Source organism: Athene cunicularia, assembly GCF_003259725.1.
Source record: "Athene cunicularia isolate RWA chromosome 5 unlocalized genomic scaffold, athCun1 chr5_part2, whole genome shotgun sequence".
NCBI classification, from domain to species: domain Eukaryota; kingdom Metazoa; phylum Chordata; class Aves; order Strigiformes; family Strigidae; genus Athene; species Athene cunicularia.
Window position 1 is genome coordinate 7265142 of NW_020799102.1, and position 24114 is coordinate 7289255.

The 24114-nt window shown below is 54.4% G+C and overlaps 1 protein-coding gene across 1 annotated transcript in view; it reads left to right on the top strand.

Annotated features, from left to right (window-relative positions):
• Positions 1-15: 15 nt before the first annotated feature.
• The window catches only part of DUSP8 (dual specificity phosphatase 8), a 61831-nt gene continuing 37732 nt past the window's right edge, over positions 16-24114 (top strand). Inside the window, exons 1-3 of the mRNA XM_026850178.1 lie at positions 16-90; positions 13657-14063; positions 20363-20501. Coding sequence (XP_026705979.1) covers positions 13833-14063; positions 20363-20501 — 370 coding nt within the window. The 5' untranslated portion in view covers positions 16-90; positions 13657-13832. The remainder of the gene's footprint in view (positions 91-13656; positions 14064-20362; positions 20502-24114) is intronic.

The window sequence follows — 24114 nt, forward strand, 5'->3', positions numbered from 1 at the left end:
GCTGCGCTTGTTTTCGGGGCTGGGGGGGTTGAAGGTTGCAAACCCCCCCATTCCTCGGCGGTGTGCGTTTGCCGGGCGGTGATGGTGCAGGTGAGGAGGGGGTTTGGGGGGGCTCCGGGCATCGCCGCTGTCGCGGGGGTCGCGGGGCAGGGGAGTGGGGTGAGTGTCTCTTTGGGGGGACTGAGGGCTGGTGTCGGAGGAACCGGTGTTACCAGCGCTGTGGGTTTTCTGATGATGAAAGAGGTTGGAGTGTCGCCCTGTGTCCTTGGCGTTTAAACGAAGCCGGCATGTGTTCAGCAGCGGGGGTTTTCATGCAACACTTCACTGCTGCGGCTCCGAAGGCGCTGCTAGCGATTAATGAGTTAAGCTGCCCGTTTAAAATAATCCCCTCCACCTCCCCTAATGTGCATGGACCGATTGATCACCCCCCTACACCCCCCCTTTATTATATAGTGATAAATGTTGCTTTCTCTGCCTAGCCTTGGTTGTTTTTAAAGATTCCTGGTTATTTCCCTTATTGATAAATAAGTTCCTTCTCCTTCCTGCTCCCCCCCCCTCCCTTTTCTCCTCCCCTAGAATTAAATTCCTGAGCAACAGCAAAAGCTGATGTCAGTGCTTCAGCTTGCATTGGGGGAGCTCTGTGCACAGGTCAGTAATTTGCGGTTTCGTTGGAAGGAAGGACGCGGTGCAGTGCTGTTCTGTTAAGGATGTTTGGATTTTTCGGGGCACGGATGCGTTTATGCTTCGTATTGCGGTAGTTATCAGCAGCTCCCTGGTGGGAGCTGGGCGCTGCATAAGCATGTGTGGAAGAGACCGTCCCCGTCCCAAGCAGCTAGCGATGACAAATGCTTTGGGAATAGTTGCTGGAGGTTTCAATCTCTCTCTAATTTGGGGTATAAAGGCAGGACCCCCCCAGGAGACAGTCGGGATGTCCAAGAAGCCCTGAACAGGTAGCGCCGAGGATTGCGCCTGGCAGCCCAGGGGCCATGTTAACCTTGAGAGCAGCGTGCCCGTGGAGCGGGGTTTAACGTTCGCATTGTCTCATCCTCCTGCGCTAAGGAAGGGCTCGGGGCACGGCTGCCTACGCGCCCAAACGCGGCTGCGGAGAGCTTTGTTTTCGGAAGGACTCGATGCACAGGAATTGGCGCTTACGGGTTTGGCCTTGCCTCTGTCAGACGGGGTTTGCTCACGCTGTTGGAGGGCATCTGTGCTGGGAGGACTCTCTCTGTGGAAGAGGTTTGTTGGGGTTTTGGGTCTGGCTGGGGGTTCCTGTGCTTGCTTTGGTTTTGCTTGTAAGGGTTCTCAAAACGAAATAAGCTGCAGCACTGAGAAAACCCTCCTGGCTGTAGCTGGAAGTATTTGGGATTTTAAGATGTCTGCAAGGGCTTTGAAGGTGTCTTGTCCCCAGTTTTGCCTGTCACAGCCCTGCTGGCAGAGCCTGGTTGTGTAGGACTGTCCGAATGGCTGGGACCAGAGAGGACAGTTGGGTGCGTGAGCAGCAGATGGATGCCCAAACGCTTCTTTGCAATAGCAGTAGGCAGAAATTTATGCCCCCAGCCCATCAGCAGCACGCTCAAGCTGCTCAAGGGTCTCCAAGGCGAGATGGCAGCATCTCACACCAAAAGGCTTTTAGTCCAACAGATTTTTCCCCCCGTGGCTTTCAGTTGTCCCTGCCTTGGCACAAGGTAGGGAGTAGGGAAGGAAAACCTGGATCTAGCATTGCTGTTTAAAGTCGAGCCTTGGCTACGCTTGGGAGAGCTGAACAAAGTGGCCAGAGTCCTTAGAAGCATTCACTGGAGGCTCTGCATGGAGATTATTCTTGCAAATGCTGTGCCGTGTTTGTCTGCAGAGCATGTTTTTGCTGGCTGCCAGGCACCTTGCTGAGAAAGCCACTGAGGTGTCTGCCTTTGGAGAGTTTAAATTCACCTAAAATTAAATGCAGCACTACTATTGCTACCAAAACACCCCTGAGGGCTGGGTAGGACTTCGCAGTAGTCCCTATCCCATACTGCCAAACTGGATCTTGGGAGGTGGGAGAGAACTAGTTTCTGCCTCTGCAGCCATGTCTCCCCAAAAAGACACACACCCCCACACCCCCCCTCAAGGGCTGGAAAGCCGTTGTGGCTCTGGATTTCTGAAATTACTTCTTCTAGCGTGAATATGAGTGAGTCCCCTGTCCATTCCTACCCCTTACCTCTGCACCAGCTGCTTTAATCTACGTAAGAGGTAGGCAGTGTGTTATAGGTGCCTTTCCTCTTTGGATTTGCTTCATTGCCTTTAAGTGAGGCTGTTCTTAGGGATCAGAGGTTAGTTTCTCCGCTGTGCAGCTCGGCTCCCGAAGCCCTGGGTGCAGACAGGTGCAGAGAATGTTAACACTATCAGGGATGGAAGGAGGAAAAGGAGATGCTCCAGCACTTGGCAGCCTTGATTTATGGTGCGGGCTCATAGGACGCTGCCATCATACTGAAATGGTTCTGGCAAACCGAATCTTGTAGGGAAGGAGGCGATAAAGAGAAGGAGCTTGCGGATGCTGGTGCCTCTCTGCCTGCTAGGACAGTGTGGAGATTGAACTAGGAGAGTCTATAGACCTTTTTGTCCTCTGCTGGGTGTTTAACAGCAGCGTTAGGGGGGAGATGGCTGCAGAAGCACCTGGGTGCTCCTGGTCCTCCAAGCACAGCCGCTGGGTCTCACTTGCTCTCTTCCTTGCTGCTATGCAGAGAAACTCCTACAGCCACAGCAATGCAATGCCGTCATGCTGTGGGGAAAGCTTCAACGAGCTCCTCTGCATCCCTGTGCCCTCCGGGTTTTAAAACCTGTTTTTCAAGCTTTACATTTCTTCTCTGAAGATACACCTGTCCCCCCTGATGGAGTGGGAAGGAGGTACCTGACGTAATTATGGGCAGATTTGGGGCAGGGAGGTGAGCGGCCTGGGAGCATTCATCAGATAAGCAGCTAAAGGAGCTCTCCACTTAAGATTTTCTCTAGCTTGCTCAGGAGGCCTGGGTGTACTTCGTGTGCAGGATTATAACACAGCCAGGGGAACATGAAGGGGGGAAAAACTGACTGTGGCAAGATACTCTGCACTAATGGTATCAGGGCTGCCCTCAAAGCCAGGCAGAGCTTGTGGTGTGATGAGTGGCAGTGCAGGTTCCCACGGGGATGGTGGGTGCTGTATTGCACCCCGGCGATGTCCTGATGGCTTTGCCTGCTCCTCCCATGGAGGGGGACACCATGTGTCATGAGATGCTCTGCCAGAAGCGGTCCAGCAGCCGAGACCATGATGGAACATACCAAGCTTTAGCCACAGCAGGTGCCTTGATATCCTCTTTAGCATGAGGTCATAGAAAGAAAAACGGAGTTTTATCTCTTCCTCTTCCAAGACATGTTTGTAGACTTTCTACCCCAAGCCTTTGGGTCAGGCTCTCAACCATCTCCACTTCGAGCAAGGAGAGTAAGAGTAAGGGGGTTCACACTGGGGGGCTGTGCCCAGCATAGAGCCCTGTCCAGCCTGCGCTGCAGACTGCCATGGCTCCTGTGGGCTGCCTTGCTCCATCTCTCCGCTATTTAACTCTCCCTCTGAGGCTTTCTAAGTGCAGCTCGACAAGGTCATCTAGGTTGGTGTGCAGGGGGCTTCTTCCTTTGCTTTGTCCAGAGCTTCTGTGAATTTTTGCTGCTCTGGACCTTCAGTTTCAAAAATGACAGGTAGTGCTTGTTTGCGTGGTGCCTTGGAAGGATCAGTATTTCAGAAAATAGGTACAGTGGTAGCCCAGGCTGGGATCAGAGGAGAACCTGGAGGTGCTGACTGGAAACTGGTCCAGTACATTAAGATTCTCCGAGTGCAAACAGGGAGCAATAACAGCACAAAAATGCAGGGACTGTGTTGCCTGAAGGTGAAGTAAGTGATGCACTGACTTAATTCAAGAGCATCCCAGCAACCTATCTGGGGCTGGAGATCCTTCCTTGAGTCCCTCTTTTCTTTCCACTCCTCCTGTGCCTTTTTCCATGTTGTTTGCTGTGCATGGAAAGCCCTCACGGTTCCTGTTTGCCCACCCCGATGTATGCTTGTCTTCGTTGTACCTTTTTTAAGCCAAGCCTTGAGATCTCTTGGGGCAGAGACCCTGTGTTCTTCAGGAATTTCTTCAGAGCCCTTCAGGGTGCTCTAACAATTTGCAGAAGAGGCTCTCTGTGTAGCATTTCTACATGCTGAGTTACGGGGAGCATAATTTCTGAGCCTGCTGATGACTGGGAACAAGTCATTTGGTGACCAGAAGGACAAGACAACCTGTTCTGGTGTTGACATTAGCTCTCCTTTAGGTGAGAGAGGGGCTGGACCAGATGAGCTCCTGAGGTCCCTTTCAACCTAAATTATTCCATGACTACTCTATAAATACCCACCATCCTGCTTCTCCCAGGCTTTTGTAAAATACCTGTTATTAGGCAGTGATGGTGAGGGGACCTGAAACAAGGTGGACCACTGCTTTGATCCTGTATGAAGATTCCAATGACAGCATGACCCTGGCATCCTCCCCTCCACAGCACGCGTCCTCCAGCCCTGCTAATGATGCAATGCGTCTTTCCGGCTCGTCTCTGCCGGCCCACGTTACTCATCCGGCATGTAGGTGTGCAGTGTGCCCGCATCCATGGCTTTTCATCTCGCCTTTTTTCTTCTTTTTAATAGGGGATTTAGTTCTTTGAGGAGTGCTGCTGTCTAAAGCTAGCACATGGTAATTCAGCTGATGCAGCAGAAGCTCGGGTAGAAATTTCAGTCCGTTTATTAGGCATTTGCAGGGTTTTTTTTCATCAAGCAAGTCAAGCACTTCCCACACATTAAACCTGTGTCTGCTTAAATTGCACATCTCCCATTGAAATCCAGCCCCTCCTGGGTAATGCCAGGCAATCTTTGCTCCAGACAAAGAGGGTCCATCAGTTTCTGGGGTGTGCCGTTGAAAAGAAGCAACCAAGAAGTATCTACAGCATCCAGGTTTTTTTGCGTTGCCTCTAACAACCCTTATTTCCAAGCTTGCGATGGCAGCCTGGTCCTTCTTGAGCCGTAGCTTGAGTGGAGTTATTCATGCCATCTTCATCTGCCTTGGCCAGCAGCCCTGTGTGTGGGGCGGATGGGCGCAGCCTCAGCCTTGCTTGGCACTTGAGGCTGTTGAGTAGAGGGCTGGTGCCGAGAGAGTGCCAGCACTGCTGACTTAGGAGGTAGCCTGTGAAAAACCACGTTAACCGCTTTGCTGCTCTCAGTGGACCTTGCAGAGATGTCCCCAGCAGCTTTGCTAGCTTGGCAGGGCTGAGACCCAGAAGCCAAGCAAGCCTGGAGCTCTGCTTTACACCTTGCCTGCTGCTCAACTCGGGTTCAGCTGTTCTGGTGGAAAGTCAGAAGGACATGGCAGGGCAGGAAGGTGACCCAGAGGGATGAGCCTCTAGCCGAAACTAAGCCGGGGCTCTCTGAATTATTCTGTGGGGTGGTGAAGGGACAAAACACCTCCCGCACACCAAGGGAAGTTGACTGCTGCAAAAAACCCGAATGCAAATCTCTGACTGGGCAGAATCTCCCCAGACACATCCTTTTGTAAAGCACTTGCATTGTACCATTAAAAATAGATCAGCGCGTTCTCCGCTTGCTTGCTGAATGCTGATGCCTGTAATTCTGTGTCATCCTCACAATCCCTTCTGCTTTGAGCTTGGCTGCCTCTTTGTCTGGCACCTGAGCAAGGTTCATTCAGCAGTAACTGATGTAAAGATAAGTGTTGAGCTCTGTTGGATAGGCAGGAAGGTGAGGAGAACTGAACCGATCTTAGCTTGGGGTCAACCAGCAACCCTAAAGGGGCAAGGCTGGGTGTGATCACCCATGTTTTCTGTTGCATGGTCAGAAGCAAGAATGAGTGAGACCTGCTGGCATGGAAACGAGTTGGAGGAGGTTGAAGCTCTGGGTGGATGTCATGATATATCTCTGGGGTTTTTTTGAAACTGTTTTTTTTTGGGGGGGGGGCACAAGATTATATATATCATGCTTCAACATCTGCCTGGAGTTGGTGGGGGGAATATTGCTGCTTGTTTCCCCCAGTGAATGAGTTCATCTAGTTTGCCACCCACGATAGCAACGATGATATGGATTAAGACAGAAGGCCTATGCTACAAAATGCTGCAATACCCAGCTCTCACTGAAGAGGCGAGGCTGTAGGATTTCATACATGAAGAGCTATAGCATCTGACCAGCAAGCCGTGGCTCGGAGTGGTCGATGGGCACGTGCTCATCCAGGGTGGTGAGGATGGAGGAGGACCTGCAAAACACTTTGTTTGACCCCCATGTCACCTTAGATTAACAGAACAAAACCAGCTGGTAATGAATCACACCCCCCAAGGGAAAAGGAGAGAGTGGGGCAGTAACTTCAGCTTGGGCTTTGCCTGCCTTGTCTGTTTTTTCTAGATAAAGGCAATCCTCCAAAACCTGGAGTTGGTACCTCCTCGTTGGGGCTGTGGTAAGAGATAGAGCCTGAGCTGACAAATGCTAATTCATCCCAAACCTGTGAGCAATTTGGCTATTGTGTGCATATAGGAAATTCAGCAATCCTTGAATCAGCTCTGAAAAGTCTTGCAAAATGTATTTACTGCCCTGGGGAGTGTCTCAGCCTGTGGAAAACCAGCATAACCCCTTGCCTTTGAGCTGAATTCTGAGTCTCCTAAGGAGGGCCAGAGTTTCAGTGAGCACAGGGTGGCGTAACTGTGGACATTGGCCTCTGCTGGCTGGAAACCTGCGCTGGGATCAGCACCTCAGTTTGCACCTGTTGTCATCAGAAATGGCATAAAACCTGCCAGGAGGCAGCAACGTCGTTGTTCTTCAGTGAGGCCAGGGGTCCTATTTATCATTTAAATATGGGGGACTAATGACACTGCTCTTGGGTGCCATCAGACTGCCCCTGTGTTGGCAAGGTGCTGGCTTCGGTGCTCTGCTGAGATGGACAAACTCCCATCATTTGGGGTTGTCCTTAAGAAAGTGAAATGCTGGCGTGTTTATCTGCAGCCTTGAAGAACCACAGCTTAACCCTGTGCTTTCTTTCACTTAGCACGTCGGTGTTGTGGGAGAATAGCATGCAGGTCCTGGAGACCCTTTCTCCAGGAAACTGCGAATGCACCCAGCAGGTATTTATGGTGTCTGGTGTCCTAGGACAAGAGAGCTGGACCAGCCCTGCAGAAGTATCTAACTGCATACCTTTCTGGGCTGCCTCTGTCTGCTCTTGTTGCAAAAAGGCAAACAAGCTACTGGAGATCCCCAAGATAAGCCTGCTGGGCTCATGGGGCCATGCAGCACATGATGGGGATATCGGGCAGTGGGCAGTAAAGGGCCCTTGAAGCATCAGTAGGATTAGATTTCCTTTCTCCATTGTGACATGTCCTCTGTGATGTGTGCCAGGCTGCTCAAAGCAGAAGGTTCTTTCAGCTCTGAGATGAGAGCCTGGCCAGCTCTTGGCTTGGCAAAGTGAGGATGGAAATGAGATAGCTTTGGTATTAGAAAGCAGTGTACTTGGGAGCTCCATCCTCAGTATGGGCAAAGGCAGTGGTTGGCTGGTCATGGATAACCTTTGGTCTTGGCTTTTGTAGGCGTTAAAATGAAAGCTTGTGTTTATACGAAAGGGGAAAACCATATACATCATGTTAAAAGCACAAGTCTAAGAGGAAGAGATAGTGGCTTGTCATGTAGACTCCCTTCCCTGCTGTCTCTATTGGTGTTTCCTGACCAGATCTCTGGACTGACCACCACGGCTGCAGTCAGAAATTTTTCTGGGAATGGCCAGCCTGTAAATCCTTAAATGCACCTGGGTCACTTTTGTTGCCTTTGCAGTCGTAGCCCATCCAAAGCTGCAGGCACAACATCGGATGGTGGGCGGGGATGAGGAACCCCATCGCTTGGCTCAACTGCAACCAGAAGGGCTGGTCTGCCTTGCAGGGTGAGGGGTGCATGGGAAAGACGCCTTTGCAGCTGGATACAACTTGTCCCCTTTCCTTTCATCCCTGTGTTCCTGTCTGCAGCTCCAGCGTGGGCAGCCCTGAGCTGCCCCATACTGCCAGGCTGACACCCCCCCCCGCCCCATGCCAGCACTGCCACATGCCTCTGTGCTGTGTCCCTTGTCCGGTGTGAATGCACCATCTGGCTCTTTGCTGAAGAACATCCTGGTCCTTCGGCCACGTCATTGGGTGCAAAACACCTTCTGGGACCAAGGGCTGCAGGTGCAGAGGAGAAATGGGAGGCGCAGGGAGGCGAGCGGGTGCTGCTCAGGCACGTGCGACTCCTTGCAGGGCTCCCCACCATGCTGCTTCCAGCCTAGGGAATTGAAAGGAGACTGCGGCATAAAAGGAGGAGGGGAAAAAAAATATTAAAAAAAAAAATCATGAGATCAGCAAGCAGCTGGGCCTGAAACCCTGGAAAGGTGCAGTGGCTGCCTCTGGGTGTACTGTGGGAAGAAGGGGAGGCTGCCCCTTCCCCCTTTCCTGAAGCCCTCCCTGCATGGAGGGGGGGCTGCAGCAGCTCTTGCCCTGGGGAGGGGGATGCCTGCTGCAGTGTGCAGGGAGCTGAGATGGGGATGTGAGATCAACCTGGATGAGGCAGAGGGACAGTCCTCTGTCTGCCCTGGGAAAATCCCCTGTGGCTCTCGGGTGGTTAGAGCAGGGCAGCAGACTGCATTGCCTCCTCCCCTGCATCTTCATACTGCTGAGGCTGGGGAGGTGTCCTTCCTCCCCATCCCTGAGATTCACCGGGGAAAGGGGATGAGCAGACTTTGCGTCTGGGTTAGTGGATGTGGTTAGTGGTGTTTTCCAGCTGGTTTTAAGGAGCAAAAATAAAACCCTCTCCATTTTTCGGTCCTCAAGCAGAGAAACCTTTTGTGCTGCCTTTTAAAGGGACCTTGAGTAGCTGCTAAGAAATCATTGGCGGTTACATCACCTCCAAAGCAGCTACTGCAGGCACCTGACAGCTTTGTCCCACTGCCACCCTGGGGGATCATTAGTGCTCCAAATTCCTCACCCTTGGAGGAAGCCGGCATCTCTCGCTGGGAGGGAGAAGCCGCTACGCACGCAGTTTATGATGCTGTGAGTGGCAGAAGGGGATCAGTAGACACGCTGAGGTTCACAGCAGATGGAGTAGAGCAGGGGGACACATCCTGGAGTTTCCTAACCCCATCCCGCTTGCTGAGCTGGATTCATCAGCCCATGCAGGACCCAAGCATCTTTCCCGGAGTGAGCCGAAGGCGCTGCAGTAGCATCGCCTCGGGCCGGAGACGCAGCCGTTGCCTGGCAGCTGCGGGTTTCCAGGGAAACCAGAGGTGCTAACTTGTTAATGAGCCCCGGGTCCCTGATTGCTGCTGCAAAATAATAATAATTAGTAATAGGCCTGTGATTTAGGAATCCCTCAAACAGCATGAGCCTGCCGAGGGGAGTTCGCTAAGTGCCGAAGCACTTGAAAGAAACGAGGGGATGGGGAGGAAAAAAAGGGTGGAGGGCTTGGCAAAAGTGCCACGTTTTACATCTTAATAAGTGTCTGGAGAACTGGGGGCTGGTGGGGTCCTGCCAGCATCCCAGTGGTCAGCCTGGGGCTGGTGGCAAGGCTGACCTGGATGGGTGGGTGGAAGGATGGATGGATGGATGGATGGATGGATGGATGGAGGCAGCATCTTGCTACAGGGCTCACAGGACATGGATATTTCCCCAGTCGGGCTGCAGAGGAAAAAGCCAGATCACTTAGCTCAGCGCTGCTGGGTCCCTGGTGGGGATGGCAGTTCTTCAGGAACGGCTGCTTTCATGGGTTACTGGGGACAAACAAGCAGGTGTTTCTCTGCGGTGCTCTTATCCCTTGGTAAACTCAAGGAGATGCCACCAGAAGAGCGTGCTCCTGGGATGAGCATTGCAGAGAACATGCTGTAGACCCAATCTCACTTACATGAGAAATGTGTTCACAAGGTCAGAGCTGCTTCCCGCAGCAGAGCTGGCCTGTCTGAGGCAGCAAGAGGAGCATCTCCTCAACGGGACCATGTGTGGAGGGTAGAGCACTCCAGGACACAACTACTAGCTTGGTGCAAAGAGTGAACATGCCAGTTAGTGAGGATTATGGTTTCTACAGAGTCATGCCAGCCTTCCAGTTGATTTCTCCAGTACAAGAGAAGCCAGATCTGCACCCTTCCCATATCACATCTCTCAGCTGGGGGCCTTGTGCAAGATGAGAAATTGAGGGAAGTGGCCTTCACCTCGGTGACCTGTGCTGAGCCACCACAGGGATTAGTTCTCGTGATCTGTCGTGCCACACAGATAGACTCAGGCTGGGGTGTGTTTCAGGTTTTCCTGCTCTCTTGCCTGGCCTGATCAGAAGCGGGTCACAGCCAGGATGAACACTTGCCCTTTTAGCCCAGCTTGCCACGCACATCTCTGTCATGCTCGTGACTCGTCTGGCCAGCAACCCCTCACCCGACATGCACATCCATGGAGGTGACACGGGGGACAGAGTCCTGGTGAGCAGGCAGTTGGCCCAGCCTGTGTGCTAATCTCTGCCCGTCTTTCTGTCCCTCCGCTGAAGTGTGGCCTCTCCTGCTTGGCTGTCCCCATTCAGCTAAGCCATGTGCCCATCTCCTCATTACAGGCACTCCAGGGAGAGGTGGGATTAAAGGATTATGGTAATGTTCTTCAGGAGCACTCAAGAAGATTAAGATGGCTTTAATAAACTGATAAGAGAGGGACACAGCTATGTTTCTGAAACCCTAATTTAGGTTCCAGGTTAACCTTTTCCCCTGGTCTCCTGTCACCATGGCAAGGAGATCTCTTACTTCAGCAGTGCTCCATGGCTATGCCTGTTCCTTCAGTTTTCACCCATCTGAGCAGAAGCAGGAAGACATCTTCCTTCCTTCTCTGGTAGCTTTCCTAGGTACGGAGGCATTGGTGGTCTCCAAGACCATCTCACACACAGCCTGTGAGGTACCATGAAGTTCTCGCAGCCTCTGCTGATCCCTGGGGTACCTGTTAGCTGGGAATGAACCTACCACCCCTCAGTCTGGCTCCAAAATGTCCTGTGGTTACTGGCAGAAAAGTGGTTCATCTGCCTTTGACCTGGCTGGACATACTTTCAGAGAAGTCCCTGTGTCTTGGATCTAATGCCAAGGTTACAGCTCCCAGTGACCCCACTCAGTCAGTCATCTTCACCCTCCCGTAATGCTCCGGGAAAGAGGGGCAGAATGGACCAACCTTGCCCTGCCTTCCCCCACATCTTTTGGGTGGAGCTGGGAGTGGGACCTGGTCGATGTGTCACATGTGCCTGCCACCAGGTCCACCCAGGCATGATGGAGCGGACGTTTATCCGGTTGTTCTGAAGGAGGGCAGCTATTAGCTGAGCAGGGAAACCTCCTCATCTGTCTTCTCCAATCTCTTCCACCTAAGCTCCTGGTCACCTGACAGAACTTCATGCGTGGAAAGCCTCTTCTGAACGGGTTTCTCAGAGCGGTTAAGCAGTTGAGAATCTGTTATCTTTCCCAGACCCCTCTATTTGTGTCTTGAGACCCCCAAGTTTCCCCTTTGCACATTATCTGGAGAGCAGATGCCATGCCCCCCGCCGAGGGGGCAGCTCTAATTGGAGTCGCCGTGAGGAGCCACAGAGCAATATGAGCTCGCCATGGGGCCGGGGACAGCAACGCTGTAGTGCTGAGGGACTGCCAAAACGCTTTGTGCCAGGAGGGGCCATCACTATTGTAGCTTTTAGGAGATTCCACACCCACACACTCCCCCCTCCAATTTGAATTAACACATTGGCAGAGGCAGCAGGGGTGCGATACCAGGGCAGGGGAGAGTTGCACATCCTGTTGTGGATTGGGAGCTTGGATCCTGAGGCTGAAGCCTGGGACATTTACCCCCTGCTTTGGGAGACAGGTCTAGTAGCCTGGGAAGCTGGGGCTGTTGGCACTGGAGTCATGAGGAAGAGCAAATGCTGGAATCCTCATCCTCGTATTCTGTGAGTTTCCAACCTTTTTCTGCAATCTGACCGCGTCCTCCAGGTTTGGTGATGGGTCTCTGTCATTTCACCCAGTAGCATTTCCTGCTCAAGCATCTCTCTTGTGCCTTGAGCTACCACTGCAGTAGGTGCCTGCACCGCAGGGGCTTTGGGTGTAGGAACATTCAAGAACTGCTGGCTTACCTGGACCAGAGTGACTCATAAGTCTCCTCTAGTCCATGGACCAAATCCTGGCCCTGCAGAAGTCAATGAAAATCTTTACGCTGGCCTTTTCAGGCATGGTACTCATAGTGCTGCTAATTCAGATGCATTAAAGCTTCCATGGAACAGCTTGTGGGTTCTCTCTAAAATACCGTCTGGCAGGAACAAGAGGAGCCTGATAGTAGCCCAGGCGTATTTTCTGAATGACTGCAGCGGCATTAAAACTTAATGCCATTAAAACATGCCTGCAATGACGTGTGCCGTTAAAACCTAAGAAGACACCCTGAACTGAATGTCCCCCCAGCCTGCCTGTTGCTCTCACAGACCCCATGGGCTGTGCGTGGAGGAAGCTTATTCTTCTGGTGGCACTTCAGAGAGCACCAGGCTCGACCCTCCTCAGCTCCTAAGATGGAGCTCACATATGTACCCTGGTGTATGAGCCCCCTTTAAAAGTCTGTGCAGGTTAGATGCTGGAAAGCAGTAGCTGCTTCAGGGCCACCTCAGTCCGAGTACATTTTCTCAGGGCTTGTGCCCTAATGCCTGGACTCTTTCTTGAAGGCAGGAGTGAAGGTCAACTCTACTTCTTGGCTTGCAAGAGAGGTCATCTCTTGACTTGCCAGGGGGCAAGCTGGCAAGATACCCTTGAGCAGGCTCTGATAAAAAGCAAGTGAAATCCACTGTGAAGTGACAGACATGGGTGAGCAAACCTGATTTGGTGGTGTGTCTGATGGGCCACCAACTAGCTATTGCCATGCAGCAGTAAAACCTTGGAGCTGAGCTAAGCTGCTTCTGTGAAATCATTAGCTCTGTGCTCTGCAGAGGTCAGAAAAAACAAATTGAGTGTGAGGAGCTGTTGAGCTGGGAACAGGGAAAGAAGGAGACATCTTGCGCCATGCAGGTCCTCCATGTGCTTGCCTCTCAAACATGGCGTGTCAGAGCTGAGCTGGCTGAGGTGGCATAAGGCACCCATGCAACAGGCGACTCTGTAGATGCTCTGACCTGAAAGGCTCCTAAACGAGATCTAAATGTGATGAGAACCGTGGGGAAGGTGATTAGGGAACGGGCATGTGTGGCTTCTTCCAGTACAAGTAGTAAGGGTCACCCAGAGGAGCCATCGGTTAGCAGATTTGGAGCAAACCAGGGGAAGGACTTCTTCACCGTAGCTGGCAAACTGTTCTGCCTGCTCCCTGCCACCAGCCACTGTGCCTGTTAAAAGCTGACATGGCTTCAGAAAGCAATTAGACAAATTTATGGAAGAAAGCTCTGCTGAGGGCTATTAAATACGAAGAGAAAACCTCTGGCTTGGGCAGCTCTGGATCCACAGATGCCCGCGGGCTGGGAGAGCATACCTAGGAAGTGTGGCTTGTTGCAATCTTCTAAAGGCTAAGCCCTTGGGGACTTGGCCCAGGGTGAATGTCATGTCCTGCCCAGCTGACCGGTCATCTTCTCCTTTCCTCTTTTTCCAGGTTCAGCACAATGAGTTGGCATCCTGGGTGTTAGCAGCGTGAGGAGACCAGGACGGGTGCTGCCCTGCTTACCCCTTACCCCCTCGCTCATTCCCCGTGGGGAGACGGGTGCTGGCGTCCCTGCCCTGCCCTTCCGCCCCTTGCCCCCCACTCGCCATAGAGGGGACGGGCCCGTTATGGCTGGTGACAGACTCCCACGCAAGGTGATGGACCCGAAGAAGCTGGCCAGCCTCCTGAGGAACGGAGCGGAGGGCACCCTGGTCATTGACAGCCGCTCCTTCGTGGAGTACAACTCCTGGCACGTCCTCAGCTCTGTCAACATCTGCTGCTCCAAGCTCGTCAAGAGGAGGCTTCAGCAGGACAAGGTCTCCATCACAGAGCTTATCCAGCCCGCCTCCAAGATGAAGGTAGGGGATCTGATCCTCACCTTTCCTGGTGAATGCTTGCACCCTCTTCCCCAGTAGAAAGGGGCAGAGTGGGGGTGGGATGCAGACTGGTCTAAGGGCCAGTCTGTGCCTGGTGTGTGCATGCTCCTCCTCTGTCCCTTGACCCCAGTGTCTGCCAGCACCTCTCTGGCACCCTTTGGAGAGCTGGAACATGAACTCATACAGCCACAGGGCTGTCCTTGGGGACCTGTTTCTTGCCCCCACCCCTTTGACGTGGCTTCCTGCTCCAGGAGCCCTCCCCAGGCAAGTCTAACAGGTATATCAGCCTTAGAACTTGTCCTGTGCCAGCAAACAACCCCCCAAAGCCTTTCTGGAGCTGTAAGCTTAATCCCCTGCTAAAAACTCTTCCCCTCCCCTCTGTCATCTCTAACTCCATTCAGGGACATGTAATCCTCCTCCCCTGTGACGCCAGAAACTCTTATCCGGTGTCATGGCATATTATCTCTCCCGGACTCCTCTCTCTATTGCTCCTGGTTAAATAATAGAGGTGGCTCTGAGCCACGGAGCTCGGCTGGAGCCGTGGCCAGGACAGTGCTGGGTGTCCCGGTGGTGCCATGGGCCAGGTCCTGCCCTCCGCCGAGATGCTGCTGGAAGGGCTGCGCCAAGTGGGCGCCGGGCTGTGGGACAAGCCGGAGGGTGGTTTGCCATCACAGCCCGCCCTCCCGCCGGCTCGCTTTTACCGTTCCCCCATTCCCGCCTTGTAATTTTATGGCAAAGCGAGGGTAATTCAGGCGATTAATCAAATGCTGGGCCCAGCTGGAGCCATCTGCGGCGTGTCCCCCGCCCCGCCGCCCCGCGAAGCCACCGCTGCCCGCATTGGCTGCCGGTGACATCACCCCGCCGGGATCAAGGGGACTCGCAGCGCGGGGGGGGGCCCGGCCTCACGCCAATCTGCTGCGGTGATGCTTTGGGCTGGGCGATTTGGAGGGGATTGCAGAGACTGATTCCTGAACGGCTTTAGCTGCTCTTAAATCCCCCGGAGAATAAAGCAGAATAATCAGTTTTTCGCAAGCGAGGAGGAGAGCGGTGCGGCAGCCCTCCTCCCGGCGAGGGTCACCTCTGCAGTGGCCGCTGTCACGTGGAGCGGCAGCAGCAGCAAAAGCGATGCGCAAGGGGGAGGAAGAAGAGAATGATGGGGAAAGGGGATGCACGGAAGAGTTAACGTCAGCTGATGCTGTTTGCCTGCAAACCTGCAGCTCCTCAGCCGCAGAGGAGCAGTGGCTCCCAAAGGGGTCAGCTGGGCCGTCCTGCGGTCCCTGCTCTGTGCCTGTGGAAGGAGCGATCGCCTCCTCCCCGCTCCAGGATCATTGTGTAATGGTCCAGGTACCGGCTGAGGACCTGATTATAACCACGGATGCTAGGGGGGCGGAGGAGAGGCGTTGCCACCGTCTTTAATTCACGGCTTTTTCCTTTTTTCTTTTCCGTATGGCTGAAATCTCTCCCGACACACGCAGGGGCAGGAGGCGGTGTGCCCCCGCTGCCTCTCCCAGCACATGCAGCCCAGGAATTAATTAAGCTTCAGGGCATCCTTGTAAGGTTAAGCCACTTGCCCTGGGAAGCTGGAGGCAGGGACCAGGGGGTTCATAGCCATATCCTCGTGGAGGTAGTGGCCATGGCTCGGGGTGTCCAAGCCTTTTCGTGCACACACCTGCCAGCTTGCCTTCTGGGGTGATGAACTCTCCCCTGCCCCTTGCTCCTTACCCCACGCCTCTGATTTCAACCACTTGGGTTGTGGATGTATTTCGGGACCCCCAGAAATCAATATGGTCTGCTACCTCGAGGTGCACAGACCCTCAGAGGGGGATGCTGAAAGCTGGTTTAGACCTCCGTTACCCGGTATCATTTCCCTGCCTCCACTTGCCATAGCTGGCCAACCTCCCCCAGCCCTGGCCCTGCTCTGCCCCTGGCTCCCTGCACTGGGGCTGGGGGAGGTGGTGGGGCGAAGCAGGGGGGGACGGGGGGCACGGCTGGTGTTGGGAGCAGATGGCAGGAAGGGTGACATCAGTGGTGCGATTGTCCAGCCCCATTATTCCTCCTGACGGGCCTCCCGCCCTCCTCCTGTTTCCTGCTCCCAGCCGGCCGGGGCTGCTGAGACAAAGGCAGCCCGCAGCGACGCGGGGCTGCCCGGGCAGGGAAAGGGCAGCTCTGAGCTCCCACCACGTCCCGCTCCCCCTCACCTGCCCGGTGCAAAGAGAACTCGACCTACGCATCCCGGCTCGGCAATGCCCTGGCTGGCGATCGCCTTCTGGGGTAGGAGGCAGGGCCTGATACAGAGCAACCCCACCTGGCTCTCCCTTCCACTCCTCCTGTGTGCAGGCAGGGGGGATGAGAGCCATTGTCTAATTTGCTTTTCCCCATGCTCACATCCCTCTTTCCATACCCCTGTTAAGGATAGGTACCATTAATGATGCTTCTGGGTGGTGCAGTTTGGAGTGATGCTGTGGGATAACAGCAGCTCCTGGCTTTTTTGGTGCATGGAAAGGACCATTTGATTGGAAAGAATAAAAGAGGAACGTAAAAATCCCTTTCTTTTTTTCAATGAAATATGCCTACGATCATGGGCATAGCTAAGCCACTGCTCCCTGAGCCCCATTGTGCACCATCTTCCTGTGGTGCCCGACCTGGGAAAAACTGCAGCAGCAATTAATTTCCCAATTAGCAATAGTCTCCCTCCACACAAAAATAATGTACTGCTCTGGTTTTGGTTTTGAACGCTTCTCCTAATACTAACAATAATAAAATCTCCCAATAATAAATTCCAATAGCAACAGGAATAATTCAGCTCCTTGGTGCAGTTTCAGGGGCAGAGGTTATGGGAAATTCCTGCTTGGGGTTTTCACTAGAATTTCCTGAGGGAAATGTTGAAAATTTCACTTCTTCAAGATCCCCCTGGAAAGACTTTCCACTTCTCAACCTCTTCTCGCTTCCTGAAATATAGCTATCTCCAGCACAGCTATAGCCGTGGTTAGAGGCATGATGAGGGTCTCTTCAGGCAATGGGAATATTTATTTATTTATTTGTGTTAGGAGCATGGCTCTGCAAGCAGCTGTTTTGCTTGAGGGAAAGCCGGGGCTTATTTTTGAGCCGTGTGCCTGGCTGCTCTTTATGTTGATGGAAGCCCTGTTATTTCAGTGGGGTGATTCACTGTGTTTTGAAACAATATGTGACTGAGATGTCGGTAGTAATTGGGATAATAAGAGTAGCTCGCTCTTATCTTAGCCCGGATCACCTGTAGAGCATCACCATCCCTGCTTGGCAGCTGGGGGGAGGCGGAGCAGGGACCTAGGCTGTGTTGAACCACCCAGTGACGGGGACCAAATGTTCATAAGGGAGTTACCTCCAGCCAGAGCTGGGGAGGGTGATGGGGAGTACTGGCCTTGGTGTGAAGGCAGTGGATGGCCTCAGCTGGGGTTTGGTGGAGCTGTTGGCTGTGTGGTCCCTGCTCCAGGCTGGCCATCCCCACCAGCTGAGATGTTGGCAGGGGGGTTTGTCTCTGGGGAGGTGCCCTGGGGTGAGGCAGCAGCTTTCCAAAAGCATGCATGGGTTTGTAAGCCCCACTCAACATCTGCCTGGGGCCAGAAGACTTGCTGCGCCTTGGCCCTGCTGGCCTTTGCTGGCTGGATTTGGGGACCATTTCTGGAGGGTGATGCCTTGGGGGTTGGTTAATTCAGCGGTCTTGGGGTGATGGGCAACCCACATGAGAGAGCTCCCACCATGGAGGTGCTGCTCCTCGGAGGGAGTCCTGTTGTCAGCCCTGCCCCTGCCCTGTGCCAGCACCTGGCAGAGGCAGGAATCTGGGCCTGAGCATCTCTTCAGCATTACCCTCCTCCTCTGCCCTGGTTAGCTTTTAACCTCCATATGTTTAAGGACAGAGATGGGCCCGTGCCCTCTCCTGTGTATCAGGAGTGTGTGAGGTTAATGGAAGACCCATGGACCAGATTAAACCACTCATTTCCCTTTGTGGTGAGGAGCTGGGATGCTGGTGCAGGCTCCTTGTGTGCTCCATGAGGGCTCCTCAAGACCATGCTACAGGTATCCTTGTCTCAGAAAGCAGGGTATTTATTTTCTGCAGCCGGGCCATGCAAGGCCGGTGCTTGTTTGGCATTTACATTGAGTGAAACCTTATAACTTTAATAGAATGTAAACCGTGTCGCACATCTCTGCCATCGCTCAGCAACCCTGCAGTAATGGCCCAAACAAAGCCTCTCCATGTGGAGGGAACACTAAATCCTATTGTGGGATAATTCTGCTCAGCCAGAGCTGGTATCTCCCCTGCAGCCACACCAACCTGGACCACGCAGCCGGGATGAGCCCCTGCCCCACCGCAGCTTGGTCCCCGCCTCATCCTGCTTTTGGGGGAGATGCTTTTGCTGTCACGGGGCTTCAGGCTGGGGACTGGGTTATTGGGATGTGCTGATAGCATGCTAGAGAGCTTGAAGGGATAGTGGCCCTGCTAAGGACCGGTGGGCTCCTGGCTCTGAGCTGGCTTGGCAGCCACAGTGTTTTCCTTGATTATTTTCTTGGGATGGCCTCCCGCAAAGCTCCTGCTTCAGGGGTGGCTGAGGAAGAGATGCTGGGGTAGATCCTCAGCTGGCTTAACCCCAGGTGACTTCAGTCATTTTCAGTGTCTTTATTTTCAAATTCCCACATCCTTTTCTCTCTCACCCTGCCACTGCCTTTTCATCCCTCCTGTTATCCCACTGCCCTGTGGGGCCAGTTTTGCTCTCCGGTGCCTGGTGCTGGGCTCGGAACAGGCAGCTCCTTTGAGCTCCCCCCTTCCTAGTGCGGAGCTGTGCGTGGTGCCCCGGCGGGGATTTCTGTCGGTGCGGGGCTGTCCTTCCACTGCGGCGAGGAGATGTGATGAGCTCAGCTAAATCAGTGCACCCTGCAGTTTTATTTGGATGGCGCTCACGTTGCTGAGCAGGGAAGCACCTGCAGCAGGGTGTGAAAGCAGCATTAATATCGACAGAAACCCCGAGCCAATCTGCTCTGGTGGTAAGACAGGGCATGGCAGTGAGACAGCAAAGGGAGGCGGGTGTCCACGAGTGGTTCCTAGTTCAAGTGGTCTCCTTTAAAGAGATTTTGGAGAAGGCTGGGGACCGGAGGGGGGGCAGCTCCAACACAAGCGGAGGAGAGAGCAGCTTGGTGGCGCAGACCTTCCTTCCTTGCCTTCTGCTGCCTCCTCCTGCCTCCTCCTCCCACGACGTGATGGATGTGCCCTACCCCGCTGGCTGGGAGGGCAGGCGCTCGCAAGGCAGGCGTATGCCATCCACCCGGCCATTGAGTGGATGCGCTGAGCCGTGCCTCTGCGAGGATTTTTATCTTCTTTTGATGCACGGACCTTCAGGTAGGCGTAGAAACGGCTGGCTGCACCTCGAGTGCTCTTGCTGCAATCCAGCCATCAGGAGGCATGGGCGACTCCTGCCTGCAGACTGCTGCCTGCCTGAGGGGTACCCCACCATCTCACCCGCCTCGGACACCCTACGGCAGCGGGCGGCAGGGCTGGGTGCTGTCTGTGGCATGTAAAGCCACGTGAGAGCAGCCCGGGAGCTCCTTTCCCTCTCCCCAGCACTTCTCTGCAGTGTGCAAGCCCTGCCATGCATTACAAAAGGAAGAAAGAGCATCCTCCTGAACATCCACCGAACTAAAGAAGAGATTTTCCCTCTCCTTCTGCCCTCAGGGGTGATCTGCAGGTTTGGGTTGAGCTTCCAGAGGGGTGGTGCCTACAGAGGTGTTACTGTGCTGGGCACGGTGTCTCCAGGCTGAGCCCTGAAGAGCTGTTGCTCCAGCCGCAGCACAAGGGCTGTTCTGGGAGCACCCCTGCCTGCAGAACCACCCCCAAATCCACATGACACCAGCCAAGCTGCTGAGGAGTATCTGAGGGCAAAGGTTGGATGGGGAGGAGGTGGTGGAAAAAGTCGCGGCGGCTTCTGGGGTTCAGTTAAGTAATGTCAAGCTGAGGGTGGGCGATGGGGAGGAGTGACCCTGTTTTGGGTAGGATGCTCAGCACTTGCAGTTGGTGGGGCTGCTCCGATGGGCATCTGTACCCACACACTCACTTGTAGCCGTGGAGCAGAGTCCCAGCCTGGCTGGACCCTTCATGCTGTGAGCGAGGCCAGCTCATGGGGACAGCATGAAACTGGGGTCTCCTGCTTGTGTGGCCACTAAACTCAGCTTTGCTTCCCCTGGTGGTGTGGGCAGCAGCATCCTCAGTGCTCAGTCTGTTTCTCTGACACACGCTTTTTGCCATTCTCCTTCAGGTGGAGGCAGAGGAGCACCAGGACGTGGTGGTCTATGACCAGAGCACGCGGGACGTGACCGGCTTGGCTGCCGACAGCTTCCTCTCCATCCTCCTGGGCAAGCTAGACAGCTGTTTCCACAGCGTCTCCATCCTCACAGGTAGGAGCCCTGGGTTACCACTTTACCTAGTGCTCGTGCCCTTAGTCTGGAGTTAGGGAGCTGTGGCCACACGTGTCCATCTGCACCCACTTTCCTGGCCACTGGTGGCTCTGGTGGGGTAGGGCAGTCCCGGATGCAGACCAAGGAGGCTCAAGCCATGCTGGCATCGCTGGGTCCTCTGTGTGCATTCGTTCCTTGCACATCCAGCTCCACACCACTGAGCCCACCAGCCAGAGTGAATGAGAGAGGAGGGTACAGAGGGGTCACGGTGGCGTGAATCCAGCCACCCAAAAGCTGCCCTTCATTCCCCCATCCCTGCGCTGCTTCATCCCTGGTGAATGTGCCAAGGGCGAGGTCCAGTTTGGGCTCTTTGCTCCCTCTCACTGCTATTAGAGGGAGGGCAGGAGAGGAAATCCGTGGATGTGCTAGGAAGGGGAAGGAGGGCAGGGGCAGAGGGTCATCACTCGGTGAGTCAGGGTCTACTGGAGATGATGCTCTCCAGGCACGAGATGCAGGCAGGAGGAGGCATGCGCTGCCCTAATTACAGCCCTTCTGCAGAGCAGAATGGGAGGCAGGCGACTGATGAATGAAATGCCCTGGCCCAGCAGAGAGGAGGAGAGAGAAGCAATGAGCTGCCGAAGGGAGAGTTAAATCTGCCTTTAATTCCCCATGGCTGGGACAGCCGGGTGTCTGCCTGGCTGCCTGCCCACCTCCAAGCTTTCTGCCCACGGAAGGGTGGGCAGGTGCTGCCCCACACAGCCCCTCAGTCCTGCTGAGCTCAGCCAGGCTTCTTTCTAGATAGTGCCAAAAGCACAGAGATGGGGATCGTCTCTGTTCCCCAAGCCCGTCCTCATCCTGTGGTGACTGGGTGCTGCTTTGGTGCTGAGGCAGAGGGTACTGACCTCTGTGTCTCTGGGGCATCACAGCGATAGAGGGAGCAGCCATACCTGCAAACCCAGCAGCGTGACAGGCCCTGGGAAGGGGCAGTTGTGATGGGGAAGGTGGCAAAAGCAAGTGGCATTCAGGGAAACTTGCCCATGCAGGGCATGGGTCAGTGCTGTTGAATTAGAGTAGCTGTGTTGTGATGGGGAGAAAAGAGCAGAGAAACAGCGGGAATAAACCTTCTGGTCCGAGAGTTTCAAAAGCAAGTAGAGGCTACGTGAAATCCCCTTAAAGCTAATTAATGTGGCCTGTGTTGCAGGAGCTCTGCTGAGGCCAGTGCTGGAGCCTGTGGCCATGAGCTTGCTCCGGCAGCCCCTGGCCCACCCCAGCCATACCTGTGGCTCCAAGGTCGCCGCAGCATAAGCAAGGGCAAGGCTTGGCACATGGTACAGGAGAAGGTGGATTCGGTCTTATCTGGGAAGGAACCTGCTTAGTCACCAGGACGGGTCAGGAAACAGCCTTCACAGCATGACCCCTGCACCCCCCTACCCGCCATCGCTTTCCCAGGGCTGGGTGAGGGGGAGCGCTTGTCTGCACATCCCCACTCCCCGAGTCCTGGAGTAGGGGCAGGGCTGGGTGAGGTGTCCTGGAAAGCTCCAGAGCCGCCTTCTCTCTGGGAAAGTGAGGGGAGGCTTGGGGGACCTCTGTAGTGCCGGTGTACCCCCACCACATGCAGTGCCGGCAGCGTGCCACTGCCCGGCCATCAGCATCACCATCACCGAGCCCTCACGAGCAAGCCTGCACCCTGCTTGGGCACACACATCCTCCATCTTCAGGGCAGCCATTTTCATTCCCCTGGGCTGCAGGAGCCTGGACTCCCAAGCAAGAGCGGCTGTGCTGGGCGCTGAGCAAAGCTTAAACCTCCCTAATTAAAAGTGCTGCAGGGCCACAGCCTGTTGCAGAATGCAGGCCACCAGCGGCTGGAAAAAACGGGAACCGGAATGTAGAACACTGGGTCATGGCAGCAGTGTTTTACATGGAAATCGTGACTGGAAGCGGCTGCGGAGAGCGTCCGGGGGAGGCTGGGCACGCTTGCCGACAGGCGCAGCTTCCTCCTGCCTGCAGTGTGGGCAGCAGCAGGGTTGCTTTAGAGGCAGCTCCCCAGCGCTTGGGAGATCTGGGGCGGGATGTGCGGCCAGGCCTGATTCTGACCCCTCGTCCTGGTGGGGTTTAACCCCTCGGTCTGTGCACTCTGAGCTCAGGCACCTTGTGCTGCCTCAGTCTATGTTCTGTCCCAGAAGAGGTGCCTGGGTGCTCCCTGGAGGTGGTTTGTGACCCCAGCAGGGCGTCGGGCTGCCAAGGGCTGCTGAAATCTTAGCATCCTGTCCTGAAATTTCAGCCTGTCCCTAAATGGATGGCAGTACCCCAAGGAACCCTGTCCCGAGGGTCCCCAACCCATTGTGGCAGCCCTACACAGCCCCTCCGTGCTCCCCAGCTCTCCTCAGCCCCAGGAGATGTGACATAGGTCCATGCCTCTGTGTCCCCATCTCGTGCAAACGCCATGCTTGGCCATTCTTGCTCGCCTCCAGCCCATCATCCTTCAGACCCCTGAAGCAGCTGATGGAGGCTGATGGGTGAGGATGGGGGAGCTGGGGGTGGCAAGAGCAGCGGCAGGGATGCCTCAAGGGTTAACAGCCCAGAAACAGCAATTCCAGAGGGGCTGGGAAAGAGGAATCTGAGTCAATTATTCCCAGTCTTGGAAATCATCGGCTTCTCTTCTTTTTTCCCTTTTTTTTTTTTTTTTTTAATTGTGTAAGTATAAATAGTGCTGCTTGCTGCCCTCCATCCGTGGGAGCAGAAAGCCTGTTGATTTATATGGTTTTCCTGACATCACATGAAGTGGTGGAAAACTGAATGGAGCCAACATTTTTCCTGCATTACGTAATGCCCCCTCCCTCCCTCCCGGCCCAGCTCTGCTATTCCTGCAGGAGCCTGACTGTTCTTTAACCTTTGTTTACTTCAACACAAACCCTAGCTTTTTTGCTTTTTTTTTTTGCTTTTTTTTTTCTATTTTTTGCTTTGGCTTTTTATTTCACTCTGCTTTTTTCCCTCCCCCCCCTTTCTTCTTCCCATTTGCAAACCCCTGCTTGGTTTTTATTAACAGCCATTATCTGTTTATGAAGCAGCAGCAGCAGTCTGGCTCCATCGCTCTCTGATGGCTCCCGCATGCCAGCTCTTGTATTGGAGCCCAGCCAGAGCCGTAGCTTGGTGCTGAGCTGCTGGGTGCTGAGCTTCACCAGCTCCTCTCCGTTTGTGCAGCTGCAGCAGAGGGTGGGGAGATCTTCATTCAGTGACTAAAAGCAGCAGCTGAGGGCTTGAGATGCTGGTCCAGATGATGCTCAGACACCCATCCTGTCCCGGCTCCTGGTCCTTGCGCTGAGCGCCGGGCTCCTCTCTCCTGTGCCTGAAGCCATCTGCCAGCCGGAGACGAAACTGGGGTGGCAGCGTGGCCAGCGGCAGTGGGCCCCGCAGCCCCGACTGCTGGGGTTGGGACCCCCCTCTCATGGCAGAGGATCTTTTCATTGTGGTTTCATTCACTGGGGGAGCTTTATCGTTGCGATATCATGCTCAGACCTGAAACAGGCCCCTCACTTGCTTTCCGAACTCGAGTCATAAGCTTTTCATCTGGCTCGGGAGTGCGTGTGAGATCATCTTCAGCCCCCCCCCCCCA